Source organism: Taudactylus pleione, unplaced genomic scaffold (assembly GCF_031769625.1).
Source record: "Taudactylus pleione unplaced genomic scaffold, aTauple2 ptg000332l, whole genome shotgun sequence".
In the NCBI taxonomy this organism is placed as follows: Eukaryota; Metazoa; Chordata; class Amphibia; order Anura; family Myobatrachidae; genus Taudactylus; species Taudactylus pleione.
Genome location: NW_028284733.1, coordinates 1,481,867 through 1,504,901, shown reverse-complemented (window position 1 = coordinate 1,504,901; position 23,035 = coordinate 1,481,867). Strand labels below are relative to the sequence as shown.

The 23,035-nt window shown below is 42.8% G+C and overlaps 1 protein-coding gene across 1 annotated transcript; it reads left to right on the top strand.

The window, feature by feature from the left end:
- Positions 1–3,561: 3,561 nt before the first annotated feature.
- LOC148509072 (uncharacterized) lies at positions 3,562–5,333 on the top strand. Its single transcript, XM_088443615.1, has 2 exons — positions 3,562–3,708; positions 4,341–5,333. Exons 1-2 carry the CDS (start codon positions 3,562–3,564, stop codon positions 5,331–5,333), a joined length of 1,140 nt encoding a protein of 379 aa, XP_088299741.1.
- The last annotated feature ends 17,702 nt before the right edge of the window (positions 5,334–23,035 follow it).

Here is a 23,035-nt window from a genome sequence, read left to right as displayed (position 1 = left end):
AGAGTCTCGTTGCCGCAAGCCCCAGAGTGCTTTCAGCTCTAACAGAGCCAAAAGCACTCCCACTGGCATCACTTGGGAACCATGGGAACGCCTCCATCTTGGCAGCCACCCCCCCGGCCCGCCCTCCAAAGGGGGCGTGCTGTCACTCAACATCGACAGCACGCCCCCTTTGGTACGAGACCCGGAGCGACGGATTGCCCGTCGCTATCCGGGTCTTGCGCATGCAAGCACGACGGAGCCGGCTCCGTCGTGCGCATGTGCACTGGGCCACCATCGACCCGCTTGCGAGTGCATAGCGCTCGCGAGCGGGTCTGAATCAGGCCCATAGATCAAGAAAAAAAATATATATAAAATCAAGGCTGCGATGTGTCTCTGTGTGTCGCACTAAATATGATTGTGTCAATGCCACAATCCCAATGTATGTGATGAATGTGTGAACTACGGCAAAATATTCAGATAGTCTCTTGTGTGTATTATGAACACATTAATCCATGTACAAGTGAACTTTTCATTTGTTATATTTGGGATGTAATCACCCTAAATAAGTCCGTGCTTTAAGTCAAATAACTGTCGGACAGTTGCACAATAACTTTTCATACCCTCTAGTGTCACCCTGTAGCTTAGTCAGCACCTGCCGATTACCTTATTATCCTTTAGTGTCTGAGTGCAGCAAACAGATTCATACAAAGTCCCGCACTACGTTATACAATGTACAGTATCCTTCTCACTCACACGCTGCCGTATAGTGATCTGCAGTGACTGTGTCATATAGCAATTACCATAACTCAAATAGAGATCCCACTGTCATAGTGAGTATTGCTATATCAGGAGACAGATCGTATTTACACTGATAATATAAACTGTTATTAATATACACATAAACTGTTTAATTTGCCCACATGTGACTAACTAATGATAGGATTTGTAAATCACTTCAAATATTGAGCTGCATAGGCTTTTATTCTACATTGGTGATAAGAGTGCCCCCAGCAAAGAGTCTTGTTTTTCTTCACCAATGTTGTACCTTTTTCTTACTCTGGGGAGCACCACTAACATATCCAAATGTATGTGATACCCTGCGTCAATATCTGATTAAGGCCACTGCCAGCCTGCTAGATCCTGTCCCTATCAGATCTGCTACAAGGTAAGTTTTTTGTAATGTACTGTATATGTGACGTGTATAACGTATGTGTGACATATGTATATATGTGTGTGTATGTGTGTGTATGTAGATGTATATATGTGTGTATATCTATATGCGTGTGTATGTATGAATGTATGTGTGTACACACATATATATATATATATATAAATGTTATATATAGAAACCCCCCCATAAAAATCCTGCGTTTGCCCCTGGAACGTTGCGGGAACCCCCGTGCAGCCTTCAGACAGTCCCCCAAAGGTAAACTGTGTCAAAAAAAACCACTGAAGAACACTCCAAAAAATCACTTTGAATTTGGGGGTGAAAAAAAAAATATTGGGGGACAAAGATAAAAACCAGCAAACTTGACTCTGGGGGGGCGGCCCAAATATGCCCCATGTGTTTTTTTTTCATTGCAGGGGCTTGCGGCAGGTGGATTTTTCATGATTTTTTCAATTTAACTTTAGCAACTTTAAAATATGCTGGCCCCGATTTTCAAGTACCCCAAATTTGCTGGGATAAGTTATTTTCTGCAAAAAATACTCCTGAATACTATTCTGCACCACGTATAGAAAAACGCTATTTAGCAGCTATTGAGCCCGTTTAAAAACACCAAATACCTTCAGCAAGCCAAATCGGGGGGTACCATAGGGAACCCCCATGTCAGAGCATCTTTTGGGGGATTTTTTGCATCAAAAGTGGTCCCGCACTGATTGTGTGATAGTAATCTTAAATCTGAGGTAGTGAATACTTTTAATATGTTTATAATATTGCTTTTGAGCCTATATAACTCCAATAGTTGGAAAGTATTTCTAGTTTCCGGAGTTGCCCCCAGACTTAGTTGTTTGAATAATATATATATCTCAACAAAAAGCGAAAGGGAAGAGAAAAAGGGAAAAAGCAACTTTTTCTAGTCTGGTGCACTGATAGGCTTAAGTATAAATAAATCTCGTCTCCTCAGGAAAAGTGGTTAAAATATAGCTTTTATTAGGTATTTATAAAAATATAATATATTTAGTGTGATCAGATAAAAGGCGAAATATAAAATGAATAAAGTAAAGTAAAGAAAAGTAGGATATATTGAAAATAAGTGGTTAAAACACCTCCTGCATCTGCCGGATATAAACGTATTCTATTGTAACAAATTACTATAGTAATTTTTATCATACACTACATATGAATGGTATAATAGTGAAGGAATGCATAGATCTACGATATATAAGATATCTATATAGGTGTATGTGCACAATCCCCACCAAATATCCTAAATAGTACTGCCCATATATACTATATGGATTGTTGTGTCAATTCAACCAAGGTGTCTAAATACTGTTGTTTAAATTAGCTGAGGGCTGTATAGGCACGAAGCATATAGGTGTCCTAATTTTTTGTAATGGGATATAAAGATTGGGAACCTGTTGCTAGGTAGATTAGTTGTTTGTGTTTGGTCGTGACGGACATTGGACTTTAGCCTATGGATGGGTTTTAGGGCGTATACCTTTCAATTATCTATTTAAGGAAGGATTTGAATAAGGTCCAGCCTCTTTGCAGTTTGGAAGTCAGGCTGAGTACCATATGTGTCAGATATATGTTACCTCAGGAATTTTTCTTCTGTATTGAATAATCTGTCTTGTCTTTTTTAATATCCGGCTTTACTTCATAAAATCCCCACTCTCTCTATCCCTAATCATCTTTCATTTCTTTCATTGTTTAATATCAATCTTTCCTCCCCCCCTTTCATACCCCTTTTCACAAATTTTTTATTTTTCGTTTATAAATTTTTAACAGTATTTTTGATTTCTTGTTATTTTTAGCTTATCGATTGTTATTGTACACCCCTCTCGTTTTTTCCCAGCTGCTTGACCTGCCCAGCGACACCCCCCTCTCCCCCCCTGGTTTTTTCCCCGCCATTTGCGCTGCTCAGGGTCGTCCTCCACCCCCCCCCGAGGATAAGCTTTCCTTATTGTTGGCCCTTCCTGCTCACAGCCAGCATGCCCCGCCCAAAGAGGTCTGCTCCCCCACCACAGCGCCTTGCGGACGCGGCCCACCCACCCAGTGTGAGCGGGTGCTTACAGCCGGCGGCGTCATCCCAATTCCGCGATGACGCGGCCAGCTCGCCAGCGTCCTCCGCTTCCCGCCCCCCCAGTGCGGGGGAAAGTTCCCTCGGCTCCGGGGAACCAAACAGCAGTGCCCCCTTGCAGCGCGCGGCTTCCCATCCCGCGCCGGCTCTTTCCTCCGCGCAGCAGCCTCTGCCTGACCTCCCCGCATCAAGTGTAATTAGTGCGGGGCAGGTAGTGCTTGCAGACGCGAGCGCCGGGGACTGGCCATCCCCGGCCGCGTCATTATACATCCCCAGGGGGTTAGCTACTTTAGAGTCTGCAGGCCTCCGTGCGGAGGTCGCATTAACCCCCCACAGTATGGCTTATATGGCAACCCCTGGTGCTAGTGCTGCAGGGGTTAATGCAGCGGCCACCATTTTAGGAATGAGCCTTGGGTCTCAAGCTGCAGGCTCCATTTTAGATGGTGCAGCAGCGCCAGCTACTGGCCAAACAGGTTTTATGCAGGTAGTTAGCTCACATAGCTCACTTGCGGCAGTTAATTTGCAAGCTCAGCCGTTAGCGTTAGGGACGCATAGGTCCATGGCCGCTAGCACATTCCCTGCAGGTTTTCCTGGTTTCCAGGTTTGTCCAGCATACGTTCCAAGGCAGCAATATTTTCACTTGTTAACCTCCCCGCAAGTCACCTCATACCTGCCTGCAGTAGTATCCTCCCCTGCTGCGGTGCAGTCCACTTGGTCATCAGGCTCCCAGCTGAATTTTATGCACAACCCCAATTTCATACCAGTTTCTGCCCCATTACAAGTAAATCCTCCGCAGGCAGCGATGTTTGGACAAACACCATATTGGCAGCAAGCTTTCTCATCCATACAACAACCCCCAGGCCATTTCACGTACCCCTGGCAAGCAGGCCACGTGCCACCGGGTCAGTGGTTTTCTGGTTACACACCGTCTAATAGCACACCTGTTGCTACCCTTTCACCCGTACGTGCCCCCCCTCACATCATGCTACCTCTACCAGCAGTGCGCCCATTTTACCCCCAGTCTCTGCGGACACAGAACCCCCTCCCCTTCCCCCCACTCCTGCGGCGGAATTGGTAATTTCAGATACTTTAACAAACACTGTTTCGGTTTCTGAGGTGGCTATCAATTCAGGTACGGAGGTAGCAACAGTAGAAGTGGTACGGAGGAAGAGACAAGCAACAAGCGAACAAAGGGTCTTAACCGGGGAGTCATCCAGTTCGGTTACAGCAGCCAACGCGGACGCGGTGGAGATTCCTGGACCATGTGGATCTGGTGAGCATGCGTTTTCTCACATGTCCTCTGTTAGTTCTTCATCTGCATCTTCAACCAGTAGCGAATCCTCCGGTTCGCCTAAGCGCCTGCGGAAGTTAGCAAAGTTAATTGCGCATCGCTTAGCTAAAAAAGCGGCAAAACAGAAAGATAAGGCGGCAGCGGTACCTTCTTCTGAGCCCGTGAATTTTTCAGAGATGGTGCATTTCGCAAATACAGCTGTAACTAGGGGTTTACGAAAGAGAATGAAGGAGAAGATTAAAAAGGGGAAGTATGTAGACGTATTTACGCTTACGGACGAGATGAAGAGGGATTTTGAAAAGGCTAAGAAAGCTGGAGGCATAGGTGAAAACGCTTTTCGGAGTTTTCATCACTGGTTAAGGGGTTTTTTAGTTTTTTCCGTATCTTATCTTGAAACAAGGCCCAACGAGCATCCCAACATTTTGAAGTATCTATTTTTGGTCCACGAAATGTTCATAAAGTCTAGGGGGTATGTTTGGAGGGAGTACGACGAAAAATTTCGTAAAAAACAGGATGGAAACCCAACCATGCCTTTAGGATTTAAAGACGTAGAGGTGTGGTTGGAAGTCACACAGCAAAGCAAAAATACGTATGAGGGCCAAGATAAAAAACACACACATGCGACTAAAGCAGGGCCTGGGTACGTAGGTAAGGGGAAATGTTTTGCATTCAATGACTCTAAATGTCACAGAGGTGCAAGTTGTTGTTTTCGACACTCATGTAGGATTTGCGGAGCAGGTCACCCAGCAAGAGAATGTAAGTCCTCAGCAAGGGACGGTCAATTCGAGCGCGTTGCAGGCAGTGGAGGTAGTAAGTAAGGCACCGTCTCCAGTGGTTCTTTCGGAACTCAATAAATGGTTGGCAAAATACCCCAAGTACGAAGATGCTAAATTTTTGCAGGCAGGTTTTAGTTTAGGTTTTAGTTTGCCCATTGTTGACTCGGTACACGTGGTAGCACATAGGAATTTAAGGTCAGCAAGAGAGTTACCTCGTGTGGTGAGGCAGAAGGTGGAAGCGGAAATGAAGTTGGGCCGGATGTGCGGCCCTTTCTTAGCTGAACCGTTACCCGGTTTGTGCATTTCCCCTTTAGGGGTGGTGCCCAAGAAAGTTCCGGGAAGGTTCCGCTTGATTCAGCATTTGTCTCACCCTCTATTAATGATGCAATTCCAGAGGAGTATTGTAGGGTTCGCTACCAGTTATTTGAAGAGGCGCTTGATTTGATTAGGTTTTTTGGCCCCGGGGCATTGATGGCGAAATTGGACATTGAGTCCGCTTTTCGCCTTCTTCCGCTTCACCCCAATTCCTTGCGGTTTATGGGGTTTAAATTGGACGGCCTTTATTACTTAGATAAGTGTTTACCCATGGGTTGTTCTGTCTCTTGTGCATATTTTGAGAAATTCAGCACGTTTTTGCATTGGTGCATACAGACGGGCACCGGTCATACCGGCATAGCGCACTACTTGGACGATTTTCTTTTTGTAGGCCCAAGAGACAGTGACGTTTGTCAGGATCTTTTGTTTTCGGCTTGTGCATTGTTCAAGGTCATGGGGGTTCCAATTGCGCATGAAAAGACGGAGGGACCTACTTTTTGACTTTCGTATCTGGGTATAGAAGTAGACACAGAAGCAGGTTTTTGTCGCATTCCGGCAGACAAGGTCCGGAAGCTGTTGGCCCAGATAGAAGAATGTTTGAGCAAGGACAGGGTGGGACTGCGTCAGGTTCAGTCCCTCCTGGGTTCTTTCAATTTTGCCTGCAGAGTCATTCCGATGGGAAAAGTTTTTTGTAGGAAGTTGGAGAGGGCAACTGCGGGAGTTGTCAAGCCGCATCATACCATAAGATTGTCTAAAGAGATGAAGGACGACTTGCGGGTATGGTCATTGTTTTTGAATGACTTCAATTTGGAACTGATCTGGACTTTCCGGGCCGGTATCAAATTCAGTCATTCAGTTGTTCACTGATGCGGCGGGTTCTTCAGGTTTCGGAGCCTTTTTCCAAGGGGAATGGTGTGCTGCCCCTTGGCCCCCATCCTGGTTTGCACGCGGTTTCACGGCCAACTTGCTTTTGTTGGAATTGTTCCCGATAATTGTGGCTGTGGAAATGTGGGCGGAAAGATTGTCGAATCAGAGCATTGTCTTTCGGTGCGACAATTTGGGAGTGGTTCATGCAGTTAATAACCAGCGTTCTTCGTCACCACAGGCACTGCGGCTTTTACGCCACCTGGTTTTGAAGTGTCTACAGTTTAATATTAATTTTACGGCTAAGCTTGTCCCCGGGGTTGACAATGGGATAGCGGATGCTTTATCCCGTTTCAATTTCGTTAAGTTTAGAAACCTGGTGCCAAGAGCTGAACCCCGCGGATTAACGTGTCCTCCTTATGTCTGGCAGATTATCGATCAGGCATAGCGGAATTGGCACAGAAATCCTTGGCGCCATCTACACTGAGAACTTATTCGTCTGCTTGGCACGAATGGGAGGCTTTTTGCGGTAGTCGCCAGCGGGAGGGTAAGTCGGTGGATGATCGTTTAATGGAGTTTGTTTGGGGACATTATAGTCAAGGGAGGTCAAAATCTTCCATGGCTTCAGCTTTGGCGGGAATTTCCTTTTTTGCTAAACTTAACCAGGTTGCAGATCCCACTAAATCATTTGTTTTGTCTAGGGCTCTTAAGGGATGGGCTAAAGAGAGGCCATCGCCAGCAGACTCGCGCAGACCAATTGATTTGGTTTTGTTAACGGATTTGTTAGAAATACTGGGATCAGTAACGGACTCAAGTTTTGAGACGGCTCTGTTTCAAGTGGCTTTTTCTTTTGCTTTCTTTGGGGCCTTTCGAATTAGTGAGCTAGTGGCATCAAGTAAGCATTCCAGCGATACTGGTTTATTGTTTAAAAACGTTGTAGTGAAGGATGAGGCGGTTCTATGTAAGATCTCTCGGTCCAAGACGGATCAAATGGGAAAGGGCCGTTGGTTGTCTATTAAAGGTAATGTTGTAGCTGATATTTGCCCATTGAGACTAGCTAAGAATTACTTGCAACAGCGGCCAGCAGTAAAGGGACAGTTTTTGTTACATGCGGACTCTTTGCCCCTTAATAAATTTCAATTTGCATCAGTTTTTAAGCGTTGCTTGGTTAGATTGGGGTTGAAAAGTGAGGACTACGGCACCCACTCGTTTCGCATTGGGGCGGCCACTTGCGCAGCGGCCAGCGGTTTGCCAGCATCGGCCATCCAGGAGATGGGACGATGGAAGTCTTCAGCTTTTAAGTCATATGTTCGTTTTGATAAGGTTTGAAGTTGCGCCGTTTGCGCTAACCCAAAAGCGTTGCTTACCCGTCAGTTTTTGAATGGCTAGCATTCAAAAAGTGGGGGTGTGAAGGGATTTTTATTTTCCTCCGAGGGGGCCTAATTACAATTGGCTGAACTTCAAGGTCCACGGGAGGTTTTTATTTTTCTCCTTCACTTGGGTTTTTATCGTTTTGTACTAACTCCTTTTTCGTTAATCGTTTCAGTTACTTGGTTTGCTGGGCATGGATACTGACGTTTAGGTATTTTTCTTTTTACAGCGTCCTATACATCAACAGAGCAAGTGTGGATTGTAGGTCACCCCTACATATTTTGGGCCGAAAGGCATCCTTTTGCTAAGAAGGCTTCATTGATGTTGGAGGGGCGTAGGGTTAGATGGTTAGGGGTACGCGGTTTAAGGTGGGCAGCGTTTTTGGATTTAATCTTCAAGAAAGAACGTTTTTGGGGGAGACCTCGATGGTTAGTAGTGCACCTTGGAGGCAATGATGTTGGGCAGGTGTAAGGTATTGAGTTGATCTTGAAAGTTAAAGCTGATTTGGTAGAGGTGGCTGCACGCTGGCCGGATGCTCACGTGGTATGGTCAGAAATGATACCTAGATTTGTTTGGAGAGGTTCCAGGGATCTGGTGGCCATAGACAAATGTAGGAAAAAGGTTAATGCAGCTATCTTTAAGCATGTGTCTGCTTCGGGTGGCGTAATTGTTAGGCATCAGTTGTTGACATTACAGAGTCCGGAATATTTCAGGTCGGACGGGGTGCATCTTTCTGACATCGGTCTAGAAGTTTTCCTCAAGGATATTTTTTCATTTCTTCGTAGATAAGGAATAGGGGATTTTTGTAGTTGAAAGTTAATTGAGGGTGACGGGGCTGCGGTTCTTTCATAACCTAGCCGTGGCGGGAAGGCGCTACTAGCCAGCGGCCACAAGTGGCATAAGTGGTCGTTGTGGGGCACTTACCCTTTTGAAAGACGGCGGGTATGTCCTACCCCTGCGGGAGGACAGCGGGCGTTTCCTTACGGAGCGTCCACACTGTGCCAGAGTAAGGGGTACACACTGTGCCAGAGTAAGTCCTGCACAGCGCAGGTTATGCCGTTATAGAGGGGGGGCGTTTAGTCGTCCCCCAATTTTTTAAGGTCAATATGGCTAGAGCTGGTGTGTGGTAGCGTCCTTCTTTGCCACCCTTATTATTTAAATTAAAATTAATTAAATAAATAAATACAGTTTAATTTTAAACCAATTGCAGTGGTGTCTTGTCGTTTTTTGATTAGTTGTAAGCTAGCTTAATGGGTTATATTTACAAGTGTTAATTGCAATAAATTAATGGACAGCTTAAATTAGCTGAGGGCTGTATAGGCACGAAGCATATAAGTGTCCTAATTTTTTGTAATGGGATATAAAGATTGGGAACCTGTTGCTAGGTAGATTAGTTGTTTGTGTTTGGTCGTGACGGACATTGGACTTTAGCCTATGGATGGGTTTTAGGGCGTATACCTTTCAATTATCTATTTAAGGAAGGTTTTGAATAAGGTCCAGCCTCTTTGCAGTTTGGAAGTCCCACCCACCCACCCAAATGCAATAAGTTACATGTTTGTTTGTCTTACTAACCTGTAAAATAAGAGTTAGAGGTATCGCAAGGCGGGAAGGCGCTACTAGCCAGCGGCCACAAGTGGCATAAGTGGTCGTTGTGGGGCACTTACCCTTTTGAAAGACGGCGGGTATGTCCTACCCCTGCGGGAGGACAGTGGGCGTTTCCTTACGGAGCGTCCACACTGTGCCAGAGTAAGGGGTGGTGAGTCCTGCACAGCGCAGGTTATGCCGTTATAGAGGGGGGGCGTTTAGTCATCCCCCAATTTTTTAAGGTCAATATGGCTAGAGCTGGTGTGTGGTAGCGTCCTTCTTTGCCACCCTTATTATTTAAATTAAAATTAATTAAATAAATAAATACAGTTTAATTTTAAACCAATTGCAGTGGTGTCTTGTCGTTTTTTGATTAGTTGTAAGCTAGCTTAATGGGTTATATTTACAAGTGTTAATTGCAATAAATTAATGGACAGCTTAAATAACAAAAAATGTTAATATTTTCAAAAGGTACTCAGTGTCCTGTTTGTATTTAAATTGATACAATGTTTTTATATGAATAGATACCAAGTATCCAGTTTGTCGTATGAGGATTCACTGATACTTTTTGTGTATAAGTTAATACAGTATTATTAGTGCTCTGATCACTGTCCCAGAGGTGGGACAGTGATATGTAATCCCGCATTTGATAGTGCGGTGTCCGGCAGCGTGCAGGGAACGCCCACCTCTGGGACAGTGATCAGAGCACTAATAATACTGTATTAACTTATAAAACACTGTTATACTATTACCGGTGATGATGTGGTATATCTATACGATCTAAAGATGCACACTCATATGTATACTATCTCCCCCCTGGGCATACCTAAAAATTAGTGGAATTTATAGAGCAGATATTAAGAGCGACTGTGACTCTCTGCCTAATATCATTCCTCAGTGTATATATATCCAGCATATTAAGGTGTGCATAAGTGTGGGGGATTTCTGTGCGGTCACCCTCACAAATATCAACTCCTTATTACCATATCTGGCCCTGATAGTGTCATGATATATGAGAGCAATAATAATTATATACACAAAAAGTATCAGTGAATCCTCATACGACAAACTGGATACTTGGTATCTCTTCATATAAAAACATTGTATCAATTTAAATACAAACAGGACACTGAGTACCTTTTGAAAATATTAACATTTTTTGTTATTTAAACAACAGTATTTAGACACCTTGGTTGAATTGACACAACAATCCATATAGTATATATGGGCAGTACTATTTAGGATATTTGGTGGGGATTATGCACATACACCTATATAGATATCTTATATATCGTAGATCTATGCATTCCTTCACTATTATACCATTCATATGTAGTGTATGATAAAAATTACTATAGTAATTCATTACAATAGAATACGTTTATATCCGGCAGATGCAGGAGGTGTTTTATCCACTTATTTTCAATATATCCTACTTTTCTTTACTTTACTTTATTCATTTTATATTTCGCCTTTTATCTGATCACACTAAATATATTATATTTTTATAAATACCTAATAAAAGCTATATTTTAACCACTTTTCCTGAGGAGACGAGATTTATTTATACTTAAGCCTATCAGTGCACCAGACTAGAAAAAGTTGCTTTTCCCTTTTTCTCTTCCCTTTCCCTTTTTGTTGAGATATATCTTTTGGGGGGTGTCAGGCTGATTTCCCCAAATCTGACAGTACTTTCCGCCTGTTCAAATTTCGCCGGGTCCCGTTTTTGCGTACTTTCAAATTGAATATGCGGGCACATGCGCAATACTTTTCCGCCTACAAAACACGCGATGTAGCTGAAAAGTCCAGGAGGCAGAAAAGTATTGCGGGTCCGCTCAAATTGAATACGGCTCGAAGTTGGTCCTTGAGCATTTTTTCAACCATCTCCATTCTTTAGTCTCTGTTGACAATTCTGAGATGGTACATTTTCTATTTATCCTGTGCGAGCTCCAAAAACCATACGTTCACTAGGCTTTAATTCTCACAGTGTTGCTATATAATTTCACTGTTCACTCAAACGGACTTAAACTCAGTGCCGTAACTATAAATTTTGCTCCCTCCTGCAAAAAAAGTTATTAATTATTGCACCGTGTAACACCGTGTCTCTGGCTAGCCCTGTCTCCCACAAAGGAGGGAGGCAGGGCTAGCCAGTGACGTTAAATAAATTCACACCAGTGTCTATGCCTTTAATATTTAACCAGGGATATTGACTGTGAAGCACTATTAGAGGGTAAATTAACTTAATGAGATTATACGGTATTTACATATGACACACTATCGTTAACACAGCTGATCGTGACTGCGGGTCCACATTTATACAGACAAGAGGTGTTACACTGTGCAATAATTAACAACGGCTTCTACTGTAATTTAAGCAGTGGCGTAACAATGGCCCCCGCAGACCCTGAGGTAACTTGGGGGCGCCAGGGGCCATTGCTAAGCCACTGTAGCTGACCTTGGATGTCATCTACATAGGATGACATTTAAGTCCAAAAATAACTTAGGGGTCTAGTTACTAAGCAGTGTTAGGGGACAGAGTGATAAGTGATAAGGTGCCAGCCAATCAGCTCCCAACTGTCATTTTTTAAACACAGCCTGTGAGATGACAGTTGGGAGCTGATTGGCTGGCACCTTATCACTTTTCACTCTGTCCCCTAACACTGCTTAGTAAATAGACCCCTTAGTCATTTTGTGACAGCAGTAGTATAGACAGAGGAGAACAGGGGGCCTAGGATTTAATATGCTGGTACTCCTACTGATAGAGGGTGGGGAGATATAGGGCAGGGAGAGTAGTGGTTTAATAAGTACATTAGGATGATAACTAGGATAGGAAATTGTGTCCAAGTCCTAGAAATGCAACAAGTTTTGTCCTGCCAAGGTCTTCTTCAGGGTGGTGTATTCAAAATGAGAAGACCCTCTTTGGAGACCTAAAGACAGAATAACCAGTTCACTCCTGTGATTCAAGGTTGACAAAATTATTATTTGCTGATGTTTTAACTGGCACATAACCATCTATATTGTCTAATACAATACTTCAACAGGTTTATTCAAGTGAAGGCTAATTTTGTTTATATAATAAAGGACCCGACCCAGGACATGCCAGTCTCTGCCCAATGCTCTGCTCTCCCACCTCAGTAGCTTGCCCAGCCTCTCTCTAATGTCCACCTCCTCCCCCCCTGTCCCAACGCTGTCCTGACAACCCCCTTGTCGCTGTACGGGGCACAAATACAGGGGGCCCTGCATAAGGGACACAACTACAGGGAGCATTGCATAAGGGGCACTACTAAAGGAGGCATTGCATAAGGGGCACTACTATAAGGGGCATTGCATAAGGGGCACTACTACAGTGGGAACTGCATAAGAGGCACTACTACAGGGGCATTGCATAGGGGGCACTACTACAGGAAGCACTTCATAATGGGAACTACTACAGGGGGCACAGCATAAGGAGAACTAACTTGATACACAAAGATTACAGGTTAAAAGCTATGTTCCCAATAATCTGGTTCTACATGGACATAGAAATTGTGCACAATGTTATGAGCTGAGGTGACAGACTGGCTGGTGCGGAGAGGAGGTTTGGTGACGTAGATCTTTCAGGGTGGGATGTAAGGGGCATTACGGTGTGGCATAATGTGTTATGGGGGATTACGGTGTGGCATAATTTGTTAAAAGGGCAATACTGTGTGGCATAATGTGCTATAGGGGCATCACAGTGTGGTATAATGTGTAAGGGACATTACAGTGTGGCATAATGTGTAAGGGACATTACAGTGTGGCATAATGTGTAAGGGGCACTGCGGTGTGGAATAATATGTTATAAAGGCATTATGGTGTGGCATAATGTGTTATAAGAGGTGTGCCTGCAGAAAAATGTACAGTAATCTTTGGGTTTGTTTGTTTGTTTTTTGGGCGGGGGGACGTCAGAAAATTTTTTTGCAAAGGCGAGCAAAATTTATAGTTACGCCACTAAATTTAAGTCTGTATGAGTGAACAGTGAAATTATATAGCAACACTGTGAGAATAAAAGCCTATGCAGCTCATTATCTGAAGTGATTTACAAATCCTATAATTAGTTAGTCACATGTGGGCAAATTAAACAATTTTTGTGTATATTAATAACAGTTTATATTATCAGTGTAAATACGATCTGTCTCCTGATATAGCAATACTCACTATGACAGTGGGATCTCTATTTGAGTTATGGTAATTGCTATATGACACAGTCACTGCAGATCACTATACGGCAGCGTGTGAGTGAGAAGGATACTGTACATTGTATAACGTAGTGCGGGACTTTGTATGAATCTGTTTGCTGCACTCAGACACTAAAGGATAATAAGGTAATCGGCAGGTGCTGACTAAGCTACAGGGTGACACTAGAGGGTATGAAAAGTTATTGTGCAACTGTCCGACAGTTATTTGGCTTAAAGCACGGACTTATTTAGGGTGATTACATCCCAAATATAACAAATGAAAAGTTCACTTGTACATGGATTAATGTGTTCATAATACACACAAGAGACTATCTGAATATTTTGCCGTAGTTCACACATTCATCACATACATTGGGATTGTGGCATTGACACAACCATATTTAGTGCGACATACAGAGACACATCGCAGCCTTGATTTTATATATATTTTTTTTTATCTATATGTTTTATTTTGCTGATTTTAAATTGAGTAACCAGGGACTGAATAGTAATAAGTAATATTCAAAGTTACATTTTATGAGTTAATTATTTCTTTATTGGTAGGATCTATGCAGAACTAGTGTGCCCCCTATTGAAAGGAAGACTTTTTAGTAGTTTTGACCTTCTGTACTGTTGACTTTTTGTCATGTCGACCTTCTTCCATGTCGACCACATGGTGTCGACCAAATCATTGTCGACCTTTTGTATAGAACCCTGTAGAGATAATGTGCCTGATTTTGAGTTGACTTGGCTGCATCCATGTCTGCATCATTTTGCCGGTCGCACGTCTGCTACTTTGCGCAAATGCCGCTACAAAACTCGCTGTTGTACATCGATGCGTCCAAATGTGCAAGGACTGAGGTGCCCACTGCCAGCTTCCGTATAGGCAGATTTACCGCTATGTGTGTCTGTAGATGGACTATCTCCATGCATCTATTAAGCCACATACTGTAACCGTCATTGACACAACTATATTTAACGGAACACAGAGACACATTGCAGCCTTGATTTAAATTTTGTTTTCTTGAGCTATATGTCTTAGTTTGCTGAACTGGATAGTAATGAGTAATATTCAAAGTTACATTTTATGAGTTAATTAATTTCCTTATTGGCAGGATCTGTGCAGAACTAGTGTGCCCCCTATTGAAAGGATTTCCTTTTTTTGTAGTTTTGTAGGTTCAATAGTATTAATTCTAGTGTCGCACCCCAATGCAATATATACTATATGTGTAACCATATTATTATGACACACATTTAAACTGTACAAGAGAAACTTTACCTGCATCCTTTTCTATCAATATTAGTACAGAAGGTCGACAGGTTCAAAAGGTCGTGCATGAAAATGGTCGACACAGAAATGGTCAACACATTTTTTTTATTTTTTTTTAGGATAAGATTCAGGGTTAGGCACTTAGGGTTATCGACTAGGAGCCGTATTCAATTTGAGCGGACCCGCGATAGTTTTCTGCCTCCCAGACTTTTCGCCTACATCGCGTGTTTTGTAGGTGGAAAAGTATCGCGCGCGTGCCCGCGTATCCCCATATTCAATTTGAAAGTAGGCGAAAACGGGACCCGGCGAAACTTGAACAGGCGGAAAGTACTGTCAGATTTGGGGAAATCAGCCTGACACCCCCCAAAAGATGCTCTGACAAGGGGGTTCCCTATGGTACCCCCCGATTTGGCTTGCTGAAGGTATTTGATGTTTTTAAACGGTCTCAGTAGCTGCTAAATAGCGTTTTTGTATAAGTGGTGCAGAATAGTATTCAGGAGGGTTTTTTGCAGAAAATAACTTATCCCAGCAAATTTGGGGTACTTGAAAATGGGGGTCAGCATATTTAAAAGTTGCTAAAGTTAAGTTGAAAAAATCATGAAAAATCCACCTGCCGCAAGCACCTGCAATCCAAAAAACACACCTGGGGCATATTTGGGGACCCCCCCAGAGTCAAGTTCACTAGTTTTCATTTTTGTCACACAACATTTTTTTTTTTTGCCTCCAAAATTCAAAGTGATATTTTGGGGTGTCCTTAAGACTTTTTTTTTTAAATGTTGACGCAGTTTACCTTTGGGGGACTGTCTGAAGGCTACACGGGGGTTCCCGCAATGTTGCACCCCAAAACCCCAATTCTGCACTTTTTTCCGCCTGCTATTTATAGGCAAAACTTTTTCACCTAGTACATTGCATTGACTTTCCGCCTAGTCGAAAAGTCTTCCAAATTGAATACGGCGGAAAGTCAAAACAAGCGAAAATGACGTCATCGGCGAAAAAATATCGCGGATACGGACTTTTTGCCTCAAATTGAATACGGGCATAGGATGGATAATTAAGGTTAGACACTTACCCCAACGGTTAGGGTTAGGTACTAGGAGGGTCAGTTATGGTTAGGCACCAAAGGGATGGTTAGGGTGAAGACTAGGTTTAGAAAACACAATGTCTCGCAATTTCCATGTCAATATTTTTTAACCTGTTGACCTTCTCTACTGTCTAACTATTTTCATGTTGACCTTTATCATTGTTGACCTTTTGTTGTCTACCAAATTAGTGTCAACCTTTTTATTGTCTTCCTTTTTTTGCCCAACCCATCTCTACACTTACATTCAAATATTAGGGGGTCTAGTTACTAAGCAGTGTTTGGAGACAGAGTGAAAAATGATAAGTTGCCAGCCAATCAGCTTCCAACTGTCATTTTTCAAAAACAGCCTGTGAGATGGCAGTTAGGAGCTGATTGGCTGGCACCTTATCACTTTCACTCTGTCTCCTAATACTGCTTAGTAAATAGACCCCTATGTCATGGTGTCAATAGCAGAAATGTGGAATATAAAATCATAACTAGATGGAACCATTAGTTCCTTAGCATGTGTTCTCATACCCGATTCCAGCAATAAAATAATCCTCCCTAAGCCGTTTTAGTGCCTGGCCTGATGTGATTTTATGTTCGATTAACTACAGGCCACAGATACGTTATATTATTGTCTATTAATGTTTAATTAGTGATGCTCTAATTATGTATCAATATCCTGTTTTCTCATCTAATTACAGTATATAGAACTACCAAACTAGAAGGAGATTTGCAATTAGAAACATGTAAGGTTGGATGAATGTTGTATCCAATAAGGGCCAATTGCCAATCATATAAACTACACTGATCCACGCTGATGATGAAGAGCAAACCAAGCACATGAATAGGGGAGGTCACACACTCAACTTTGCATACAGACCGATATGTGCAAATAATGAAAACTTGTGTTCAACATTGCATTAGGCACATATGTGCGTACAGCATATATCTATATAATGATTTTGTAAGGCTGTCCCGGGGGGAGGGGGGGTGACATCAAGGGGCTTGTCAGGATAGAGTTGTGACGGGTGGGAGAAGGTGGACAGTAGAGAGAGGCTGGGCGAGCTGCAGAGGTGGGAGAGCAGAACATTGGGCAGAGACTGGCATACCCTGGGTCGGGCCCATTACAATGTAAATACAAATTAGCCTTCACTTGAATAAACCTGTTGATGTATTGTATTAGACCATGTAGATGGTTATATATATATACCAGTAAAAACGTCAACAAAAAATAATTTTGTCAACCTTGTATCAAAGGAGTGAACTGGTTATTCTGTCTTTAGGTCTCCAAAGAGGGTCTTCTCATTTTGAATACACCACCCTGAGGAAGACCTTGGCAGGACAAAACATGTTGCATTTCTAGGACTTGGAGACAATGTTTTATCCTAGTTATCATCCTAATGTACTTATTAAACCACTACTCTACCCTTCCTCTATCAGTAGGAGTACCAGCATATTCAATCCTAGGCCCCCTGCTCTCCTCTGTCTATACCACTGCGGTCACAAAATGACTAAGTTATTTTTGGACTTAAATATCATCCTATGTGGATGACATCCAAGTTCTTCTATCCGATTTAGATCATTCACCACCTCTGTTGGCTCTCAGTACTGATTATCTTTTTGCCATTTTATCTTGGATGTCTTCTTGTCACCTCAATAACTTTAACTCATACACCCATTAACTCATGTGTTGGCTGTTGCAAGTTCCTTGTGTAGCCACAGCTAATGTTCCTCACACAATGTTCTTCTGTTGCTGCTCTATCAGTCCCTACATTGGTTGCTTGTACTTTACCAAAACAAATATAAAATACATCTAGTAACATAGAAAACCATTCACCAATCTGCACCAGCTTTAACCTGCACACATGACGTTTGTGTAATAGGTTCCATGAGGTTAGAGAATTGGCAGGATTTGGCAAGTTTACCGCTAAATTATGTTTGAGTCTCATCTTTATTTTAATGTTTCTTTTGCAGATGAAGTAGAGGTACCAGTGAGCCCTTAATGCCCTGCATGCTGGTTCTTGTGGTTCTCCATGTACCAGCATGTGGGGGAGGCTTGCTGGGACCTCTAGTTCTCCAGTAAAAGACAGTATTATTCTTTCTATTTTTTTACACACATTTACACAGTCAACCCGGCACCCACTGCCAAAGGGTGCTAGGCATAGCCCAAGGCTATCAGCTCAGGCCTGGGGTGACCTGGAGAGGGGGTACTTTATTGTTTACACACATTTACACAGTCAACTCGGCACCCACTGCTAAGGGGTGCCAGGTATAGCCCCTGGCTTTCAGCCCAGGCCTGGGGTGCCCTGAAGAGGGGCTACTTCTTTAATGAGGGGCTCCACACTTCCTCAGGGATCCCTGGCCTGGGCTGACTAGCAGTCAGGTGATAATGCTTTGACCCAGGGGACCCAGTGAAATGGTACCCTGTTTGTGGCATTACACCCCCACTAGAAAGAGTCCAGTGCTGGTTGTGGAAAATACAGGGGATCCCTACTCATTTTGTCCTCCACCCATATTTTCACAACCAGGACCAACACACTGAGTCTGGTGCTGGTTGATGAAAATACGGGGGAACCCTATGTAATTTCTCCCCCGTATTGTCTCAACCAGGACCGGCTCAACAGAGCCTGGAGCTGGTTCTTAAAATACTGGGGAACCCTATACAATTTTTCACCTACTGTATATTTTAAGAACCAGGACAGGCTCAACACAGCCTGGGCTGGTTCAACCCTTAGGGGAGAACCCTACGTCATTTGTATTTTTTACTGTTTACGATTTTTTTTTTAACTCAGAAGCCTTCACAGATTTCACAGATCTGTGAAGGATTTTGTATAACTTGGACTTTGTAATGCTAGTCACATTAAAAGGTCTGAGTTTTTATAGAAAAGAAAACTCACACACTCGCATAATGTATTAGCCTCAAACTCACAAGTTCGCTGGCTATTACATTTTGTGAGTTGTGGGACAAACTCGGACCTTTAAATGTGCGAGAAAGCCAGAGCGTGTCCCGTAGGAAAAACATGGGACCCTATTACGTTTACCCCCATACAGTATGTTATACAATATCAGAATGAGTAAAATAAGTCAAACTAACCCAAAACAAACTGTCAAAAATAAAAAGTTTTTTCTTGGAACACAGAAATATACAAATACCACAAATATTAAAGCATTAAAAATATACCGTATCATAATACCAAGAAAAGGTTTAAATGTAAATATCACTTCTGTACTGTACTAGATAACTGAGATTTACTGTACCTTTAAATTTTTCTTGATTTTTACACAGTAATGTCTAAATTACTGTATATTCTACATCACAGATCCCTCCCTTTAATGCACAGATTTGCCTAGAAGTAGAATATATATATACACTATTAATAAATATATATATATATATATATACAGTATATATATATATATATATATATATATATATATATACAATATATAGATTGGCTCTCCATATACACTTTATCTTTCAGTAAACAAAGAAGAGATAATATTATGAGGAAAATCAATGTGTAAGCTATGTTTACTTAAGTCTGGTTGCTAGAAGGAGAGATATATAACTGAGTCATGGAGACCATAGCGATATTAGTTACAGTCCACGACTGACAACATGAGGAATAGAAGATGCTGACACTATTACAGAATATTTCAAAACATTTTAGGTTTGTACTATATTTTTATTCATGTATTTTTTCCTGTATATATATAAATATATATATATATATATATATATATATACCAATATCAGCGGAACTCAGTGCAATATAAACACTCAAGCATCAGGGATAGTTTCCAATATTGCTCCGAGTGCTGCCGATATTGGTATTGTATAATTGGGCTCCACGTCAGAAGTTCCTACGGTAGGCGCCGGGATTGCTAATGTTCCAGTTATGGGAGTGCCACCTGTTCTGGGCTTTGTTATACGTGTAATGTTCAGTGTCTGTCTTTGTAAATTGCCAAACAATTCACTTGTTTAAGCTTATGAAGATGTTATTGATATAGGAGCATGTACAAGCATCTACCCGTTACAGGCTGTCTGACAATATTGGCAATATACAATGTATCAGTGCTAATGACATGAAGAGCACTTGTGACAAATGCAAGTTGATGCAAATTACTAAAAAAATTTATAGAAAGATATAAAAATGAACAGTGCTTATACAGTGGACAGTGGGCCTGATTCAGAGCCGCTCGCAAAGTGCGAGCGCTTGCTCTGAATCAGGGAGGCCGCATGTTTATTTTTTGTTCGGCCTCCTGGCCGCTCGCTAAGCTGTGGGTGACTGTGATGGTGCAAGGTAAGTGTGTGTGTGTGTGTGTGTGACTTGTGTGTGTGTATGTATGTATGTTTGTGTGTAATGTACAGTATGTGTGACACATGCATGTGTGGTGTATATATGTGTTTTTCTGTGTGACTGTATGTATGTATATGTGTATATGTATATAAATATATGTGTGTGGTGGATGTGTACATATAAATATATACAATTAAATCGATAGGGGCCCCCACAAAGTTGTTGCCCCAGGGGCCCCTCAAACGTTAATCCGGCCCTGTCTATAATGGGTACAGGCTGTGCCATGTAAATGGACCACTGGGTCCAGGGAAGTCCACACCACACACCCTACACCCATATATAGTTATACTTACCTCTTTGCAGTCTCCCTAGTCCTGCGCCAGCCGGCAGCCCAGAACTGCAGAGCAGCAAAACTGCAGGGAATATGGTGCAGTGGCCATTTTCCCGTTGATTTGCGCATGTTCAGTAGAGATATCCCCGGGAATAGTGCACGGACGCCATTTATCCTAATCCCTGCGCATGTGCAGTATATTCTGTCACCAAGACTGAGTCTACTGCCCTGCCAGAGAGGAGAGGGGCCCCACAGAGTCTGCACACAGGCCGCCTCCTCTCCTAAGCTGCCCCTAGAGGCGTAGAGAGCCACGCCGGGCCCCGGTAAAGAGGGGGCGTGGCCTAATAGCGGGAGGCGTGACCACGCCCCCTTGGAAAAAAATAAAAAGATTGTTTTGCAGCGTGCTGTGGAGGGGGCACTGTGAGCCCCTCAGCTCGGCGCAAAGACAGAGGGGGGCGCGATCAGTGTGATTGCTCCCCCCTTCAGGCATAGGAGACTGCTGTGGCTGCTGCAGACGGAGGGAGGAGGGAGGAAATGAGGGTGTGGCGGCGCCGGACCTCTGGAAGCCCGGGCCCGGGTAAACTGTACCCGCTCCCCTCCCCCTCTCTGCGCCCCTGGCTGCCCCTGATGCGAACGACCGTCCTATGTCTCGCGTTATGCATTGTTATACTTCATCTGACACTTTATACCAATTTCTAACAATAAAAGTACTAATCTAGTGTGCCTGGTACACTATGTACAACTTCATATGAGGCTGCCATGTGAGTATCAGCCAAAATTTTGAAAAAAGTAGGAATTGCTACCGTGGCGGAACGCCTAAGCAACTTGCGCCATATGGTGCGAAAACGCGCGGTGAATGAGGACACATCTATATCACACTTCTGAGAGAGAGATACATTGGAGAAGTTGCTCATGACAACCAAACAGCTCCTGTCATTTTATAGACTGTGCGAGATAATCGTTAGCTACTGTAGAAGTCGATTGGTTGCTTTGTGCACTTTGAGGCATATTTACTAAAGGTCGATTTTGGTCACTTTGGGGTTTTTCATTAGTTATTGAAAATCTAAGATCTACTAAAGGCAAAACTGACTATAAAATAAACTATAAAGCTGAGTCCTGACCAAAACCGAATATCGACCAAATATCGATACTTTTACAAAGACGACTACAGGATCCCCGGCTTTACTAAAATCATATTAAACACTGACTGATAAATTACTCAAACAATAGACTTGCATGAGACTGTCGTGTTTGGGATAAGCTCTCCACAGATCACTATGATTAGGGTTAAAAGCAATGTAATAGTTAAAAAAAGAAAAAAAATTGCATGGGGTCTCTCCCCAAAAGCATAAAGAGCCCTGGACCTCTGACCCTGTTCTGGGACAGGAACATTTAGGCAGAAAACTGGCATGGGGATCCCCCTATTTTCCTATAACCAGCAGGGGAGGTAATTCCATAGCAGGGGGACAGACAGCATGTGGCCCCCTGCCAAAGATTTAACCAGCCCCAAACTGGTCAGCCCAGGGTTGGTAATCCTTGGAAAGTGGGGACCACAAAATAAATTAGGGTCCCCATTCCCAAGGATCAACACGCCCTGGGCTGAAAGCCCAGTGCTCTTCCCTGCATCCATGGAGGCGGTGGGTGCAGGGGTAATGGTTTAAAGAAAGAAGTACAATGATTATTTGTCCATTTGGGATCACGATGTTCATGTTTTTATTTTCAGAAGACCTTGGACTCTTACCTATAGAAGGGGACCGAACTCCGTCAGGGAGAAGGTAAGTATGTAGTTTGAGTGTTACAGGGGTATTCAATTTGGAGCGAAAAGTCCGTGCTGGACTTTTCGCTCCACATCGCTGATTTTCCTGGGATAAAGTATCTGGCGCGCGCCCGCTTTATCCCCGTATTCAATTAAAAAGCTGTGAAAACGGGAGCCGGTGAAATAGGATCTGCGAAAAAAACGGGATTTACCTGGAATAAATTGTAGGACCCCCCTAAAGCTGTCAAAATATGGGGGATCACTATGGGTACCCCCGTTTTAGCCTGCAAATGAAAGTCGGGGTTTTAAATAGCCGCAGCAGGTGGTTTTTTTCCGACATTGAAGAAGTGATGCAGAAGAGCACTTAGGTTATTTTTTTTAAGTGGTCCCATCAAATTTGGGGTACATGAAAATGGGTACTAGCATATTTTTAAGTCCCTAAAGTGTTTTTCTTTAAATTGTGCAAAAATGCACTTGCCGCTAATAATCTATTCTAGAAAACACCTGCCGCATACTTGCAGAATAGCCCTGAACCTATTTCCCTATTTTTAAACCCTTTTTTTCCTTTTTTTTTTTTTTCACCCCAAATTTTTAAATTAATTTTTTGGGGTGTCCCTATTTTTTTAAAAACTTTTTTTGACATAGTTATTTTTTAAATGTCATTCCCAGGGGTGCAGACTTTTTTTTAAG